Source organism: Physella acuta, unplaced genomic scaffold (genome assembly GCF_028476545.2).
Source record: "Physella acuta isolate Inbredline_101_S28 unplaced genomic scaffold, ASM2847654v3 ptg001306l, whole genome shotgun sequence".
NCBI classification, from domain to species: Eukaryota; Metazoa; Mollusca; class Gastropoda; family Physidae; genus Physella; species Physella acuta.
The window spans coordinates 266,487-285,495 of record NW_026732821.1 but is presented as its reverse complement, the minus strand read 5'-3'; the positions used below and the strand labels follow the sequence as shown (position 1 = coordinate 285,495).

The 19,009-nt window shown below is 37.4% G+C and overlaps 1 protein-coding gene across 1 annotated transcript in view; it reads left to right on the top strand.

The window, feature by feature from the left end:
- Positions 1-19,009, top strand: part of LOC131958254 (heat shock protein 75 kDa, mitochondrial-like) — a 34,311-nt gene that overhangs the window by 11,263 nt on the left and 4,039 nt on the right. Inside the window, exons 16-17 of the mRNA XM_059323175.1 lie at positions 515-660; positions 1,006-1,078. Of these exons, the coding sequence (XP_059179158.1) occupies positions 515-660; positions 1,006-1,078 (219 nt within the window). The remainder of the gene's footprint in view (positions 1-514; positions 661-1,005; positions 1,079-19,009) is intronic.

Here is a 19,009-nt window from a genome sequence, read left to right as displayed (position 1 = left end):
TTTCAGACTGTAGGATGTCCCTGAATCCACCCAGCTCTGGTGTGTACCTGACTCATGTTGGGGAAAGTAAAGGCGGCTGAGCATAGTGCTGACCATACTATCCATTCATATGCTGAGGTCAAGAAACATGAGAACTCTATCTGCCCAATGGATCACTAGGTCTAAAGAGGAATCATTACTTTATTATATTCTTTTATGAAAGTTTAATTTTATTTGAGAAAAATTTTGTGTTGATCAATCGTTAGTATAATTAAACTGTAGGGTTAGATGACATTAGAAACTAAATAACTTGCCAAAACATTGGTAACTTCACTAAACTGTACCTAAAGTATCGCCAGTTTTGTGAGGATCTTGACAAGAAAATAATTAGCTATGTTAAGCTAAAACTGCAAGCATCTGGTTATGTTTGTTGTGGTCTGTGATAAATTAAATTATTCTACAAACAGTAGCAGTTAAAACTTTGAGCTCCTTTGATTTATAACTGTGTTGCCTATATAAATTTCTATGAAACCAGGTTACCAAAAGACTAGAGAGCCATCCCTGTGTTATCACAGTTCTAGAGATGGGCTCTGCCAGACATTTCCTGCGCACTACTCTAGCAGATAAGAGCCAGGATGAGAGGTTGCGCCTGTTGCAGCCTACTCTTGAAATCAACCCAAGGTCAGGGTTAATGCATTTTTTTATACATTTCTTTTAAAAATTAGTGAGCCTCTAATTTTAATTTGTATGGAAATATTTTTTTAAAACAACTTTTTTCTCTATAGAATAAATCTTATTTTAGCTGTAACATGACTATAGAAATATTATTTGTGTTGTTTTTTAATTATAAAAAGCTCAAAAGTATTTTTAAAAACTTAAGTATCAAACAGTTTGCCATATTTTGATGTATAGTGGTACAATATCTAGGTACAATATTGCAAATTATCTTAATGGCTTCACATGTTCAGTGTTTATTTTTAAATGATTTTTAATTAAAAATCTGATCCTCTTTTTTATTTCCAACAGTCACCCGTTGATTGTTAAAATGCACAAACTGATGGCTTCTGATCCAGAGCTTGGCACACTTTTAGCTGAACAGGTATGTTAAATTTTGTTTTTAGTGAGTAGCTGTAACAGCTGAAAACAATCTCAAATACTGTTGCAACCTTTCAAAAACTGTTGCAAAAAATGTAAGAGTGCTTGTAATTCAGCAACACCTGGCTTTTCTAATTTGCTGTCCAGGATTTGGGTTTGAGTTTTCAAGGCTCAATCATATTCTTAAATCCTGTATCAAAATAAAGATGAATTTGCTTTTTGTTTTGTTTAATTTGAGAAAGCCCCACGTTTTTGTGTTTCAAGTTCTCTATCATAAATCTATTCAAATAAAAAATAATCATTTTTTAATGAATCAATATTAATTAAAATCCCAGAATTAATTGAATTCCACATTTTCCGCTTTTAGTTAAAATGGCAAAGGCGCAACATGACGTCATTTCTGGTATTTAGTTACATTTACAACTCTTCGCCTGCCATTTTTGGTGTGTCCATTCTGTCTATAAATAGGACTACTGAGAGCTAACTTTTTAGCAGTCAAGTTATTGCTGTAAAAATGATGGATTACTCCTTAATTTAGGTTGATCACTACATAAACTTTCAGATTTTCCTAGCCATTTTAATAGCTAGATGTGACTTGTGCACAGTGACTGAATAGTAAACTAAATATTGAGGTTTTAATTGTGTTCAGCTTCAATTGGGTGTAAATATTTAATAAAGTATTGACAGTTATTTAACCTGTACACTTATTTAATATACATCTTCAGTGGATAACTTATATTGTAACAACTGGATATCTACATTACATCACTGTTTTGTTACTGTAAAAGGTTAATGTTACTAATGTCTCTGTTTCCAATTTTTGCAAGATACAGCTACACAGCCATTTACTGATAAACTGTGTAGCACATTTGGTGTTTTATCAGTCTCTTCTGGGGCAGTTTATCTTATAAGTGTTTTACTTGGGATCTAATAAAAGTGTTAGTTCATGTCTGAAATACAGATAAGACACCTTCAAAGTCTTAACTATTTCTTGATTGGTATGTCAAGAAAATGGTTTGGGTGGTTCTCACACTGGGCAAAGAAAGATTTCTCTACTTCCCAAGTGCAGGGTTGACTTATTAAAATATTAATTTGTTACCAGAAAAAAAATTAGTAGTGAAAATGACTCATGTTTCTAAGGGTATAAAAATAATAGTTGTATTTCAATGGCGCTTGTGCTCCCACCTTTAAAATGTTAATAGTTGTTACTTGCTCACAGTATTAAAAAAAAATAATTTATGATTTTTTTATTTTTTTTTCTCCAAATTTTTTATTGAAATGTTTTTCAACATTTAAAAATAAGAAATTAATGTGACAATAGTTATCAAATTACATTTTAAAATATAAAGTGAGATGACAATGATACAATGTAAGAAATATTTTAAATAACCCTTAATGTGAGCATACAGACAGAGGCGTAGCTAGGGGGGGGGCGGCCGCCCCGGGCGCCGACCCTATGGGGGCGCCAAAAGGGGTGGGAAAAAATTTTTAAAGCTGATTTTATGCTGCAGTTTTGAATTATAAACTGTCTAAGTTAAGAAATGTAATGGCTACACGCCTTTACATACTGATTTAACTGTTTTCTACCTTGATTTCTTAATGTAAAACATATACTCTTAAGAAACAGTGACCGGCAAAACCGCTTTAAAGCTTTTGCTAGATGGGGGGGGGGGCGCTTTTTCGAGACTTAAAACGGAAGAATTTACACTAGATTGTTGAGTCGATAAACATTACCACTATTAAAGAAACCAATTGTATTAAAACGTATTGTACGATTGTTGAACTGTAAAATACGTTAGTGACTTTTATCAAGATGGTGCAGGGGGGCGCTTTTAGGCTAAATAAAATAGCAAAATTACACTGGATTCTGAGTAAACAACCTTTAGCTCTCAGAAAGAAACGAATTGTACTGTGCATTGTATAATTGTGTAACATTTTTAAAAAAAAAGTTAGTTACGTTAAAAACCGCTCTACAAACTTTGTCCAAGATGGTTGTGATGAGTGTGTGTGGGGGTGGGGGGCGCTTTTTTCGCTAACAAAAATCGCAAGTATTTGTACTGGATTGGTGGGTAGATAACTCTTTTAACACTTAGTAAAGAAACCAAGTGTATTAACGCGTAATGTACAATTTCACTAGCCAGTTTTGTTAAAAAAAAGACGCGACTAGTTCTTTGTAAGATTCTTACGATTCTCTCAACTTCAACGTGAGAGATCAGATACTTTTGATTGATTGCATTACATCTTACCCGGATCACTGAACTATATTAAAGAGAACTAAATATCACGGATTCTTGAATCCCTAAGCCACTAACCACCACTTTTTTCCATGCTCTTATTTCATTCTCCACTGTCTGTAATCTAGCTCCAAGCCATACAGTAAAAGAGACCACATTTAGTTATAGATCCTGATTGAATTTTTTTGACAATGCATTTGAATTCCACATTTTCTTAGAGTGTTAAAACGCGTTTTATTGCTGCTGATTATAATCAGAACGTCATGGGCTATCATTAAATTGATTGTTACTGCTTCTTCAACCAATACAATTAGTTCTGCATTTGTTGTTGACGTTGTGCGAGCAGTGTTTCTTCCAGACTTTTTTCTCCGGGGGGGGGGGGCACTTGAAATTTTCGGGGGTGGGGGGGCGGTAGACTTTCTTCGGGGGGGGGGGGGGGCGGACACTGTTAAAAGTATATATTTTCTATATATAAATTATATAAATTTCATTTCGTTCGGGGGGGGGGGGGGGGGGGGGGGGGGCGGTAAAAAAAATCGGGGGGGCTTCGCCCTCCCCCCCCCCCCCCCCCCCCCCCCGAAGAGATGTCTGGAAGAAACTCTGTGTGCGAGAAGGCAGGGCAAATCTGCGAAATCCAAGACCACGAGCTGTTAACATCCGTTGGATTCCAGTTTGTTTTCTCTAGCTTGTTTTGTCATACCATAAACCAATCAACGAAATACCCATGTCGTATTCCAATGTGAACAATAAATATTTCTGATAACTTCTTCTTGTATGTCACTTGTGTGTCCTTACTCTAACTATCTTCGAATCCAACTATGTACCATATCACAACAGAGATCGTTCCAAAACTAGAACATAAAAGGCTGGTCTAAACATATTAGCGTTAGCTACAAACTACCCTCTAACACAGATCAGGCTTATTTTTTTTTTACTGACATTACTAATCTTTTGCAAAAAAAGTTAAACGCATCTAAATGGAATTAAATTGTCGTAAAGTTTTAAGGAATGAAAATCATACAATGTAATTATTAAACCTTGTCCGGACTGTAGCACACACGCTTACACACACGCTTACACACACAAATACTCTTACCCACACACAAGCTTATATATAAACACACTATTACACACACATAATTATACACACACACACACACACATATATATATATATATATATATATATATATATATATATATATATATATATATATATATATATATATATATATATATATATAAGCGGGGGGGGGGGGCGCCAAATTGAAAGTTCGCCCCGGGCGCCGGGAAGGGTCGCTACGCCTCTGCATACAGAAAAAAATATTGCACAAGATGTCTCTTAAAATAACCATTCTATTTCATAGTCAACAACATTGCAACACTCTCCCTCCTTTAAAACATCCCTTCTCAACCCCATTACATCTGCAATTACAACAAACTATAAAATATGAGCTAATTATAGTATTGTTTGAGGACACCTTGTAAAAACAAGAACATACAAGCAGATAAGAACTGATCCAAGCCTAACACATTTTGAACTGCTGCATATTTTACAATACAAGCAAACAAGAACTGATCTAAGCCTAAACACACAAATTCAACTGCTGCTAACATAAGGATTTTTGTTGAGATCTCTTGGACTCATCTCTTCTCCAATGATTTAAATTTACTCTCTAAACGTTTGGAATACTGGTCCAGATTATAAGCAGCTTGTTCCAAGAGCTGTCACACTGAGCTCAATCTGGTCAATCTGTTCTAGATAGGGCTGCAAACTTTGATATTTCTCATTGAGGTCATGAAGAGCTCCACTGATGCTGAGGGCTATTTGCTTCATCTCTGAGTACTTGCTCATTGTAACTTGGTTCATTTTTTTCCCGAAAGTCTGTAATCTTCAACGCTGCCATCCAACTCTCCTTGCAAATATTCTGCTGTTTTTATAAAAGTTTCTCCACATAAATCCACTACATTAGATGGTGGCGCCACTTGTGCATTATCTGGAACCCATCGTTTTATCCTTGTGTTTATCTTCGTTATTAAAATGGATCTCTTGATTTTGTGTTGGTGAAAATACAGATCGATTTTCTCTCATATCTGCCATTTTGTTTACCATCCTAATTATGATTTTTTTAGAAATATAATTCTTTTTGTGCCCTTTTTAGTAGTAAAGACAAAGTTGTGCTTGCCACTTTCTAATTCTCCAGTTTGCCTTTTGGAGTTACATAGCATATTTCGGTTACTTAATTCAATGTATTGTTAATTTAAATTATATTTCCCTAGAATTGTAACAAAAAATGTTATTATGTGTTATCAAAAAAATTGTTTAGATTTTTGCTCCCTTTATTTAATTTAAAACTTATAAGAAGTAAAAGTCAAGGTACTCTTTAAATATATTGCCTTTCGGTATAATATTATCTCCCTTGTTTATTTATGCAGTTAGTTCCCCTACTCCATGTAATGTGTTCTGGTCTGAATTTTTCATAAATATCTTTTTGACTTTATTGCATTCAGTTTAAAACTGAATACTAATATGAGAATAATATCTCTGCTTAAAGTAATCACTTAAAGTATTTATACATTTCAATTGATCAAGAAAGTTGCCAAAGTAATCTTGCTACACTTTGTTCTTGTTCTCTTATTTGTTTGCTCATACATACTTAAACACATTTGCCTAAAGCTTTTTGTTTCTTTCAACTAATATTAGATACTATTAAAATCCTTTATTTGACCACTTTTTATCTCTTTTAAGTTTTTCACACACCTATTATGATCCATTGTTTGACTACATTTTACATCTTTTTAAGTTTTTCATTGTCCTATCATTATACTGTTCCAGTTTATTATGATCCTTTATATTATTTGACTACTTTTACAAAGAGTTATCTGGCATTGTTTCTTCAAGCTGGAGATAATGTGAAGGTGTGTTTTACACACCACACACCTTCACACTTATTCTGCTGCTCCATATTGTGTCCTTGTTTACCACCTTTTGTTTCTGCATGTGTTAATTACCACCATGCCTGGTGGTCTGTATAGATAGTTTGTTTATCAACTTTGTCATGGTCTGTGTTGATAGTTATTCATCACTTTTCTTTCTTGTTTACTATCTTTGTTGTTTATGATCTTGCTTTAGGGGCCTGTATTGATAGTTGTTTACCACCTTTCTTTCTTGTTTACCGTTTTACTTAAATGACCTATATTGATAGTTGTTTACCACCTTTCTTTAGGGGCCTGTATTGATAGTTGTTGACCACCTTTCTTTAGGGGCCTGTACTGATAGTTGTCTACCACCTTTCTTTAGGGGCCTGTACTGATAGTTGTTTACCACCTTTCTTAAGTGGTCTGTATTGATAGTTGTTTACCTACCACCTCTCTTTAGGGGCCTGTACTGATAATTGTTTACCACCTTTCTTTACCGGCCTGTATTGATGGTTGTTTACCACCTTTCTTTAGAGGCCTGTATTGATGGTTTTTTACCACCTTTCTTTAGGGGCCTGTATCGATCGTTGTTTACCACCTTTCTTTAGGGGCCTGTATTGACAGTTGTTTATCACCCTTCTTTAGGGGCCTGTATTGATAGTTGTTTACCACCTTTCTTTAGGGGCCTGTATTGATAGTTGTTTATCACCCTTCTTAAAAGACCTATGTTGATACAGTTGTTAACCTTCCCTGATATTTGTTAAGGACTCAAGTTAAATCAGGCTACAGCACCTCTTCTTGTGCTTGTTATTGTTTACCTAAATGAAAGTACAGCAATTTTTATCTATGGCAAATTTTTCGTAACTCATTTAATAAAAACAGGCATTAGATCTACTTTATGAGCAAGTCGTATTTAAACAAGCATTAGATTTACTTTATAAGCAAGTCTTATTTGAACTAGCATTTGTTTTAATTTTTTAAAGTATTATTTCAACAAATCTGTTATCACATGACAGCATGTGATCGCCGAATGACTGCTGTGACGTATATCCGCTTCCTTTAGCTGGGTAGTCCCAATGTGACATAACACATCCACCTGACTAGAAAATATCGCCCAAAGGACGAAAAGCGTTCAAGCGTTTCAGAAATTTTATATAAGGTTTTTTTTTCCCTCTGTTAAAGTGTATTTAACTTTTAAAAACGTACTTATTTTTTTTCCTTCTCATTCCTTTTTGCCCCCCTTGAATGATTCCTGGTCAACGATGTGTAATACCTGTCAATAAATTTCAACACTGGTTATGTTATAAAGAGAGTTTTCACTGTGTATTGTTTACTTACCGGTTATTTTCCTCCGGGTTTATTAATAGACACATAAAAAAATCCTCAGCCTACATCCGCTTTATATCAATTTTTAAGAAAAACAATTTTAACCGCTGACAGCTCTTTAGTTAATTAACGAAAGTTAAGGGTAAAAGATTGTGTGTGTGTGGGGGGGGGGGTATTTTAAAGACGTGTTTAATGTGGTGTAACACATGAGGTCAGACGAGGGGGGGTATTTTAGGGACGTGTTAAATTTTATTATAACACATGAGGTCAAACCCCGTATCGGGTGTGTCTAGGCGCGCGTGTGTATGGCCAGGGCGAGGTGAAGAACGTGATCTTTGACCTTGTATACTCTCGACACTTTAAAGTTCACTAACTCCTTCTCTAGTGATTGCTTAAAGGATCACTTCTTATCGAATTCTACAGTCGTCGTGCACCCCTCTCTCTCCTTCAACCTCCTTCTGTTTAACCTATACCTCACAAGCCTGGCCCGTTCAGCCCATATAGTGTACCCTCGCCATGGGTCTCGCCTAGTGTCCCACGCGTGTAGCGAGTAGTGACAAATATCGTCCAGTGAACCGGTTTCAAGTTTACCCCCACCCTGTGATATCCCAGTCGGCGATGTTCTGCAGGAACCCTTGTCCTTCAAAGAACCTTCCCTACAATTGTACACTTTACTTATCTCCTTTATTCTCTTTTTAACGTCGGCTAACTTTTCTCGTACAGAAATACCACTGTAGATATGTCTACTGCTCTTTATGCAAATATTCAAGTGTTTTCGACAAGACTGATATGGCATCTGAAAAATATTTCTATTTGTGTTTTGTTTTATGATATATATATATATATATATATATATATATATATATATATAGGCCTATATATATATATATATATATATATATATATATATATATATATATATATATATATATATATATATATATATAGGCCTATATAATTTATATAAACAGACCTATGTATATGTGCGTGTATATAGGCCTATACATATAAACTGACGATCGTATAGTTCAAGGCAAATGTAATGAACGTTGAAGGACTACAGTGATCTTTAATTTATTTAAGCCCCTAATGAGCAGGCGGTGAATACAATAGTATATTAAATAATGGAACAGATGTTGGTAGCTTTAAACCCCGCATCACAAGTGTAAGGTCCTTTACACTGGGGGGATAACGGTTGGATAGACGTTAATAACGTGGGGTATGATTCGAAGGTTGTTCACATCACTGCTGGTAATGTTTCTACATGCTCGAAGATGGTCGATCTGTATAGCACTTGTGTTCTTCACATAACGTGTCTGGAAGAGTTTGAGTTTGGGGGGGGGGGGGGTTGATGTGAAAAATAATGAATAGCAAGTCAGCTGTAGCTATAGCATCTAGACGAACTAATTTGGTATGGGATGATTTAGGGGAGAAACTCAATGTATAGCTACTTTATTTAGAGGATTTTTGATGGCTTAAGGAAGGGGTCGCAACCTTTTGAGACGGAAGAGCCAAAAGTTGAATTTACAAATTGTCCCAGTTTATAAAGAGCCACATTCATATTTCAATGTTATAATATTTGATTAGGATTAGGTAAATAAATTTGATTTTTTTTATTTAAAAGCATGGGATTGTTGCCACGATGCTGTCCACATCACGCTGTGGGGGCCGGGCCTGGTGCCCAAGCGGCTGTCAGCTGTCTGTATACTTTCTACCTCACCTATTCTCACTGGTCTCTGATGAGTGTTTTTATCCTGTTTAAAGGTGTTTTTCTTTACAGTATAATATTTGTTATGAGTTTTGAAAATGAAATAATGTAACTGTTATTTGTGCAAATAAGCTGGAGAGCCATATCTTGACATCAAAAGAGCCGCATGTGGCTCGTGAGCCTCAGGTTGCCGACCCCTGGTATAAGGTAGTTTTCCTTAAGACATTCCTACGTCCTACCTTTACCTCAACTACCTTTAGATGTTTGTTAGTATAGGTGGTTTTATTTGAGAGAAACATTTTTATCACCATTGTATTTAGATTATCTTGATAGGTATAGTGTGGTTTTATTTGAGAAAAACCTGTATCGCCTCTGTATTTAGACCAGTGGTTCTTAACCTTTTTGGAGGTGCTGAACCCCACCCTGTTTCATATACGCATCCACCGAACCCTTCTTAATAGTTCTATCGTCCGCACTGACAAAATACAATCGTGAATTAAATGAGTCGGGTGTGTGTCTTGATCACAGAACCCCTGAGACTGACTCACGATCCCCTGGGGTCCGATCGAACCCAGGTTAAGAACCACAGCTTTAGACGATCTTGATAGGTGTAGGGTTAATTAAGTGAAACCCCTGTATCAAAACTGCCGTCCACCTATTGACCCCAATATTTCCCGGTGTGTTGAGATATGCACGCATAGTTTCGATTATTAGATATAATTAGCCCAGCGTTTAACATCTGTGAATATCGGCTTTGCTGTATGTAGGTTGGTTGTTTTTTTTAATCGCGCGTGTTGTGAGTGTGTAGGTAGGTGTTGCAATGTTTTATCACTCATATCTACAGGATAATAGGTCAACTGGTCTCACATGGGCGTTTTTTAACATTCCTCTGGTATTCTATGTTAACTGTTTAGGGTGTTCATTGCAATAGTTGGGTGATTAGAATAAATGGTGTTAATCAAATTTTCGAAAACACAATTTTTTACTTAGGGAATCCGTTGTTTACCCCCCGTTGGTGTCTGGTGAAGTTAAAGTTTTTGGGAGTTGATCATTTGAAGCTGTCTATGTACGGACCGACTTGTTTTATCATTGTGTCAGCATTGCTATCTCTCCAGGTAGCCGAGGCCTAATTGTATGAACGTAATGCCGCTGTGTGTGTATCTCAGCCCAACAGTTTGTTATAACCTAGAGCAGAATGGTACGGTTAGATAGGCTGTCTGCCTCATTTCCTAATCCATGATGCTTGAATTTTTAAAGTATTTTTATCATAAGTATGTAACACAAGTGTATCGGTAGTGTATGTCAATTTGTAAAGGCGGAAGGGGGGGGGGGGGTGGCATGTACATGTTTACAAATAGCTAGCAGGTAATGAATGCACTGTTGGTAAGGTGTAGGGGTCATAATATGCGTCTGTACTCTCTAAACCTCTGGCTTCTCCTGACCTCCATAGACGTTTTATCGACTGATTGGCCGACTACCAGCGGCCTAATATTTTAATGAATCAATTCACTAAAACAAAGCATCATTAATCTTAAAGTACTGTGGGGAATATTTAGCTTAGTTTTCAATGAGGGGAGAATTGGGTACTATAGTATCGTCACATTACTTTTGTTTGTAATTTTACTCGCATTTCTGGTGGCACAATAGGTCATTTCCCTTTCCGTCTGATCTGCTACAATAGGTCATCTCTTTTTTTTCCAAGCCGACCTACTTCATGTTTAATTCAGTGTCTGTGAGATCACGTTTAATTAGTCCGCTTGTTGTACTTTGGTACGTCTGACAAATGTGCTTTCAAAACCACAAGAATCACGCCTTAATTAGGGGCGGATTACTCTGGACAACCTGTGTCTCTGACTGCTGTCCCTTCATAGCATAGTACAGAATGTACAAAGTATTGCAAGTCATTGTTACAATGAAAACTATGTCCCGTTTTGATGTACTTGTGCCTTGTTGCTAACGTTTGATGTTAGAAAATTTTGAATATTTTGTCTGCCCCAACAACCACACCATCCTTGTTACGTAACTGGTGCGTCTTTACCATCAAGCTTATAAACATATATCTATTAACCATCAGTGTTTGGATGCTTCTGTTTTATGCATAAACTATTAGCAAATAACTGTTACTTATAAAAGTAGTGAAAGTAGTATCAAATAAAATCGCTCAAGTTGTTTCTTAAAAAATACATGCTCAGCTACACATTGGCAGGACATGCAGACACCCTCCCCCCTATTTTACTGGAACAAAAGTGTTTCCTCCAAGATACACCAACGACATAGATAGATAGATAAATAGATAGATAGAGAGATAGATAGAGAGATAGAGAGATAGAGAGATAGATAGATAGATAGATAGATAGATAGATAGATAGATAGATAGATAGATAGATGGATGGATGGATGGATGGATGGATGGATGGATGGATGGATGGATGGATGGATAGATAGATAGATAGATAGATAGATAGATAGATAGATAGATAGATAGATAGATAGATAGATAGATGCACATACATACAGACAGACATACACACACTTCGCTATGTCTGGTGCTTCTATCTCATGACAAAGTGTGTCTTGTCTTCGTATAGATAAAACAGATTATCCTTCCCAACTACAGATATGTAATCAGGCACAATGTCCTCTTTCTTCGTGGCCGTGGGTATTTCTTCATTTTTTTTTTCAATCCAGTGTTTGTTTGATCAGAAAATATTCCTACAGTTAAAATGTGTTTGAATTTCTTTAGACCAGGTCCACATACACTGACACCTAGACAAGGCCGGGTCTGTCGCTTTATGGGTCGTTTTTTTTTTTATCTCTTACATCTGATGTTGCTTTGTGCTTAAGTACTTTGGTCATACATTTCATTTTTTTTTTAAAACTATATATAATAGATTCTAACCAAATTTATTAATAATGCATTGAATTGACGTTTGATATGATTTTTTTTTTAAATTGTGTTGCTATTTATAAAAATCAAGGGAAGGCGTGGTCGATTGGTAGATCGTTTGGCTGCTAGCCAGAAGGTCTTGAGTTCCGATTTCTATGACTGTAGGAGTCCACCCAGCTCTGATGAGTACCTGGCTTACGTTGGGGAAAGAAAATCGGCTGAGCATAGTACTGATCACACAATCCTCTTCGTATGCCGAGGTCAAGATACTTTTGTAAAGATTTTTTTCAACTCTTAATTCTACTCTATTATTTTTAACAAGAGCTTTAATGAAGCATGAAATTACCTGCAATCGGTATCATACTGACCACACCATGCTGATCACCGTATTGAAACAAAGCTGATCAAACTATAAACTTACATTGACCTAACCATTCAAACCATGTTGACCATTTATTGTTCGGCCATGAAGTAGTCCACTGGTGCACCAAACGTCTCCCCTAAGTACTAATTAGCGCACCTTGATGACACCTAGAGTAAGGTCATTCATTGTGTGGTGGCCGGCCATTGTTTGACTGTGTAGCCGCCATTTTGTTGACAGGGGCTGAAACATGAACTTGGAGAAATGTCTGACGTGATGGGGGGGGGGGGGGGCTGTGGTAACGACGGCTTCATCGTTAGTCATATTCAACGTCTACGTTTGTTGGTTTTTTCTAAGCCGCGCTTACCTTTTGAGATGAGAAGAGGAGGGGGGGGGGGGTATTTTTTTTTTTAATTTTTTTTTTTTTTGGATTGGCTTATTTAAGTTTGCACATTGGCTAATGAGCGTAACGAGTAATGGCACCTTTTTTCCCATAATTTTTTTTCATAAAACTACATCTCAGTGGCATTAGAAATGACAATTCCCTACTACTAGTAATGAACAAACATGGCTGAAACATCTACATTGGCTACGTTTTAACAGCACAGCACAAAATTGTTTGATGTTAGACTGTCCTGGTAACTTACAAATATCAATATCATGTCATCAAACTCATAACATGATTGTCATGTGATCTGACTATCATCACTTTACCATCCCATCAGACTGTCATGGCATCACATTGGTATCACATCAGACTGTCATGACATCACATTGGTATCACATAAGACTGCCATGACATCACATTGGTATCACATCAGACTGTCATGACATCACATTGGTATCACATCAGACTGTCGTGACATCACATTGGTATCATATCAGACTGTCGTGACATCACATTGGTATCACATCAGACTGTCATGACATCACATTGGTATCACATCAGACTCTCATGACATCACATTGGTATCACATCAGACTGTCATCTTGCCCACTTCTATCAAGTTGGCCATATCATGTTTCTACTACCACTTTCATTGTTGATTTCACTTTAATCTAACCTGTTGGTCCGTCTGTTTATACGAGGACACTAGAATGGACATCCTTAAGTCACTAGCGGCTCCAGCCTCTGTTGTATGGAGCTAAATTTAGATGCATTCCAATTCCATAGATCCGCCTATATCTTAAGTATGCATGCAATGGACATCTTCAAGTCCTGTGTTCACTGGGTTTTTAGTTTTTGTGCTGGGTTAGTTGTACGCATATACAAGAGTAGTTTACTACAGGTGTCTTATCCTTAAAGACTTTAATCCTTACACGTTTTATCTTGGACTTCTCTTATCTGATATAGATATAGACGTTATTATGTTATTTAATGTAGTTATTCAAATTTGCTCTCAAGTCCTAGTAAGATTGCACTTTGGTAAGTTTTGAATGCTGACGAATAGCAATAAAAATGGGTAGTGTTAGTATCCTGGCGATTTAAAGACAATTACATGTACCACCGGACGTTTCGACCCAAGGTCTTCGTCAGCACATAACAGTGTGATTAAAGACTAGACAAAAAAATGACAAACAGTAACATAAGTTTGGACTGTGAAAACAAGTCTTTTCTAAATACCACTATACGCAAATGAAAAGACGCGTGTTTAATTAAGGACGCTTGGACAACGTATAGAGTTGGGGGGGGGGGGGGGTGAAAGATACCTACTCGTAATAGCCTTCTGGTGTTCGAGTGCCCAAATTAGTTTTGACGATGTAGCAATGGTATTTTCTTATACTGTTGAAAATAGCCTTTAGAATACACGCATTACAACAAAAATAAATACACAAGCAAGTCCTTCACCCAAACACCCGAGTCCGACCCTTCGTCGCGTATAATTTGTCCAGTGACTATCTTTAGACAGAAACCAACATTCTTCTCGCCACGCTAAATCCTATAAAGTCGACATGGCTGCACTTTGTTGTGTATGCTTGTTTGTTTTTTTTCTCTTGAGAATGTTAGCACACGGCACCAAACCCTCTTGTGTTATCGTCAGGTTTTCCTGCTGTAAATGATAGCATATAATTTAAAGAAAGCTCTTAGCTTTTATGTATTAAGGGTTTTAAAAGTTCTTCTCGTTTTGTTTTGTTTTTTGTGAGAATATTGTCCAGTGGCTGTGTAAGTGCACAGGTTATGTCATGTTGATTTATGTCTACCCACACGTTCTCAGTGACTATCACGTGACACTGCCCAGGCACCTAGGGCACGTAGAATGGTGTAGGGGTGACACGTAAGATCGAACACAAGGCTGTGTTCAAGTAATCGATAACTCTCGCGGCTTGAGAATCACCGGGTCAATGGGGCCAGTGGAGGGGCAGACTTTCTGATGTACAGGGGGGGGGGGCTATCTTTTGTACAGATGTGTGTGGGGGCGGACTGTTGGCAGACTTTCTGATGTGTGTGAGAGTAAATTTCTGCTGTATAAGGTAGACTTTCTGCTGTATAAGGCAGACTTTCTGCTGTGTCTGTGGGCAGACTTTCACCTGTGCGTTAAACTTCTGAAGTATAATCACACGTTCCGCTGTATGGGTAGCTTTTCTGATGTCTTGGGGGGGGGGGGGGGGCAAAAAATGTACACACGCAGACTGTTTTGAAGCTGTGCGAGATTTTTCGCTGTTGGGTTTTGATTTTACATGACCAGTACCCCGTTAAGGTAAATCAACCCGTCTATCAATAGTATATCCCGTTACGTAATAGTCAATAGAAAAGGGCGTCACGCCACTAGTGCAGAAATAAAATTTCTTATTGCGTTGTGACCTTTGGCGGTGGAATTCGACAAGCGGACAAGAAAAAAGAAGAGAAGCCGAAAAAAAAGTACTGGTTAGATTAAAACAGTAATGTTGTGGAAGCCGAATGACAACTTCAATGCTGCACAGTCATGGTAGCTGTCTGGTCATAAGTTGCCTATGTTGCAGTCTTAAAAAGACAGTAGTTGTCAAGTAACTAGTATCTAAGCATAGACCAAGCAAATGTGAATCATGTTTGGGGAGGGTGTGGTCGGATGGTAGAGCTTACGACTGCTAACCTGAGAGTCTCGTGTTCGAATCACGGATTCAAGTCTATCAGATGTCCTTGACTCCACCCAGCTACGATGTCTAACTTACGTAAGATCTTTGAAACTGGTGATTTATAATTTAACTGTCCCATGTGTCTTGGGCACGAACGGGAAAAGATAATGATGATGAATGCCGTCGTATGACATGAAACAGGACGTATCTCTCTGAAGGCCTTATTTTTCTAATTAATCTACGTGACAGACTGGTAAAACCATACACGCATGCTTGTGTCATTGATAGCAATAGCCTCAACAATAACCGTAACCTGAACTCCTTATAATGGTAACAAGCTAGTACTAACAACCAACAAACCCTGTCAGAGCAGTGACAATTTGATTACATCTGGTAGGTTTAGTTGGGATTTTTATTTGCTTAACCAAGTCATTTTTTTTAATTTGTAGTTGTTGTGCCTGTTAAATCTGCGTGTCGGTGGGGGGGGGGGGGGGGGGGTTATAAAGAAAAATTCTGAAACTCAGGTAGAATAATTTCGATACCCCCGGGGCAGAATAAATTTAAGTTGCATCGGTGTTGAATATGTGTGAAAATTTGAGTAAATCCAAAATCTGTGCGCTTGAGTGGTCCATGAATGAGCTAAGGAAGAAGTATGCGACGTGTGTACAGTCACAAGTGGAATGTACCCAGTGTAAATGTCACTTGGAGGACTCAGCCACAATGACGGTGGGTGTCAACGGTCGAAGTTCACATCTGAGACACATCAAGTAGTGGGGGGTCGTATGGTTGGATCACTACCCTGGTTGTTCAAGTCGGGGGGTTCATTAGTTGGTCCGTTGTCTGTCAAAACTCGTATGCATGTTGTTTTCGTTTTAAAATATGCGTTATCTCCCTTTCTGCTGCGGCGACGATAGAGATGTCACTTTGTGATAAGGCTTAGTGAGTGATGGTGGGGAGGTGAGGGGGGGGGGGTATAGTAAGACGTGGGTAACTTTGTTTTTATTGTAATGTAATTCAAGGCTGAGGACTTGATATATATATATGTAAAACACAACTATATTATAAATGCATTGACATTCGATTGTTTGTTCAATGTTTGGTTAAGTACTGGGTATGAAGAGGCTTCACGTTATACGGAAGTATACTCATGTCAGCGTCTTTGTTTTAAATGTATGCCTCTTATATACACACTCATACATACTATACGTAAATAATCTATACCTATAAACAACACGGGGTATGAAGAGGCTTCACGTTACACGGAAGTATAGGGCCTACTCCTGTCAACGTCTCTTTTTGTTTTACGATGTATGCCTCTTAAATATACACACATACATATTATACGTAGCTAATCTATACCTATAAATAACACGAGGCGTGAGATCGACGTACGTCAGTTTAAAATGTAAGTCATTACTTTACCCCGGGCCGTGGGTTAAACAAATGTTATTCCCCTGTGTGTGGCAGGTATGACTGAGGTAGAGCTACATTGTAATAAGATACACTAAAACAGGACTGGAGTAGAGCTACACTATCATAAGATACACTACAACAGCATGCTGGATAGTTGAGTACATGGGTACTGGACTTTATTGTACGTTTGTTCCTATGATTAACACTTGATGTTGTATTTGTGCTCGTCGTGTGTTACCATGAAAACGGTAGACTAACAAACTTTAGCTTCTTCACATTACTGCGGTTGTATAGGTTGGAGTAGAGCTACATTGTAATAAGATACACTAAAACGGGATGCTGGATAGTTGAGTACATGGGTACTGGACTTAATTGTGCGCTTGATTCTATGGTTAACACTTGATGTTGTATTTAGGTTCGTCGTGTGTTACCATGAAAACGGTAGACTAACAAACTTTAGCTTCTTAACATAACTGCGGTTGTATAGGTTGGAGTAGAGCTACATTGTAATAAGATACACTACAACAGGATGCTGGATAGTTGAGTGCATGGGTACTGGACTTTGTTGTACGCTTGTTTCTATGGTTAACACTTGATGTTGTATTTGTGCTTGTTGATTGTGACCATGAAAACGGTAGACTAACAAACTTTAGCTTCTTCACATTACTGCGATTGTATTATGTAGTATATGTATCTCTAGATCGGCATATGTTGGCTTTAATTTAATATCGATAAAACATACCAACGCATTTGATGGTTTGCCCCAGTTTCATGGAATGAGTATGAGAAATTATTTCTACTAATGGCAAAAAATTGTTTACTTGCAGTATCATGTGACCGCGCAGATCATTAAAAGTTTGACAAGTTGTTTTACTATTTTAATGAGGTCCTTTTGTTGATCCTTACCAGTTGTTTTGTATCGCAGTTTATAGATCTACAGCCAGTTTTTTTTAACTGGATTGTTTTGTTTGTCCTGTTGCTGTGTTGGTTGACCTTAAATCACGTGATCCAGCGGTGTCTTAACTACCAACTATACTAACATGTAATTTTTATAACTGTATACAGTGTTTTGAGTTGTTGTTTATACTTTCTGTTAGTTGTAGTACTCCGCTCACTTGTAACCACTACGGATGATCCGGTTTGTCAAAGCTCCAGTGGTGTTTTTTTCCCACACCAAAAAATTTACTAGGGAAAATATATCCGGTAAACACCTTCAGTCTGTGTACGTCTCTACACTACCATATCCTTCATTGGCGCATTTGGGGGAGGGGCTACGGCCAATGGCTCCCGGTTTAAGCTCACTCATACCGTGTTAATTAGTTAGCTGTTAATTTTTTTATATTAGCAGTGATGTTCATTTTTGTGGTCAGCTACTCGTGTGGACCGTTATGACATCGGCCCCAAGTCTTATAAATATTTCCTTTAAACAACAACAGTGAAATGAGTGCAGCATTGTGGCCGTCACTCAGACGTAATCCCTCCGTGCTAAACGCTCGAGAACTCGGACAGTATAGGCCTACACGCCATCTGTTTGTGAAGTGTACCAGTTGTTGTTTGGTGAGCATTTGGAGCAGTGCAATACAATTAATTACGTCACGTGTGCTAGCTATGGTGCTCAGAGGCTGTTTTACCCCAGTCAGTCAGCCCAGTCCACTTCTATTTTTTTTTTTACAGTCGAGCTAAGCCTGTACTAGAGTCTGTATCTGTAGTATATAGTATGTACGTTTTACGTTGTTGGTGTGCTGTAGTTTAAGTGTGTATTCACATTTTTTTTCTAATGATAAACTGCTCTTGATAAGATTATCTGTGTTAGGTCTTGGGGCCTTTGTTAATATCTCATTAGATAAAGATTTAACTTTGGGTAACATTAACTCAACTTTGCGTTTATTTTAAATGTGAATAATAAACTTTCTTTCAATGTGTCTTTTTTTTAGTTTTCACTTGTAATAAATATTTATTAGTACACAAAAACAAAGCAACACAGTGTATTTTTTTTTTTTTACAAATTTTTCTTCCACTTCTGACATGGTTTCG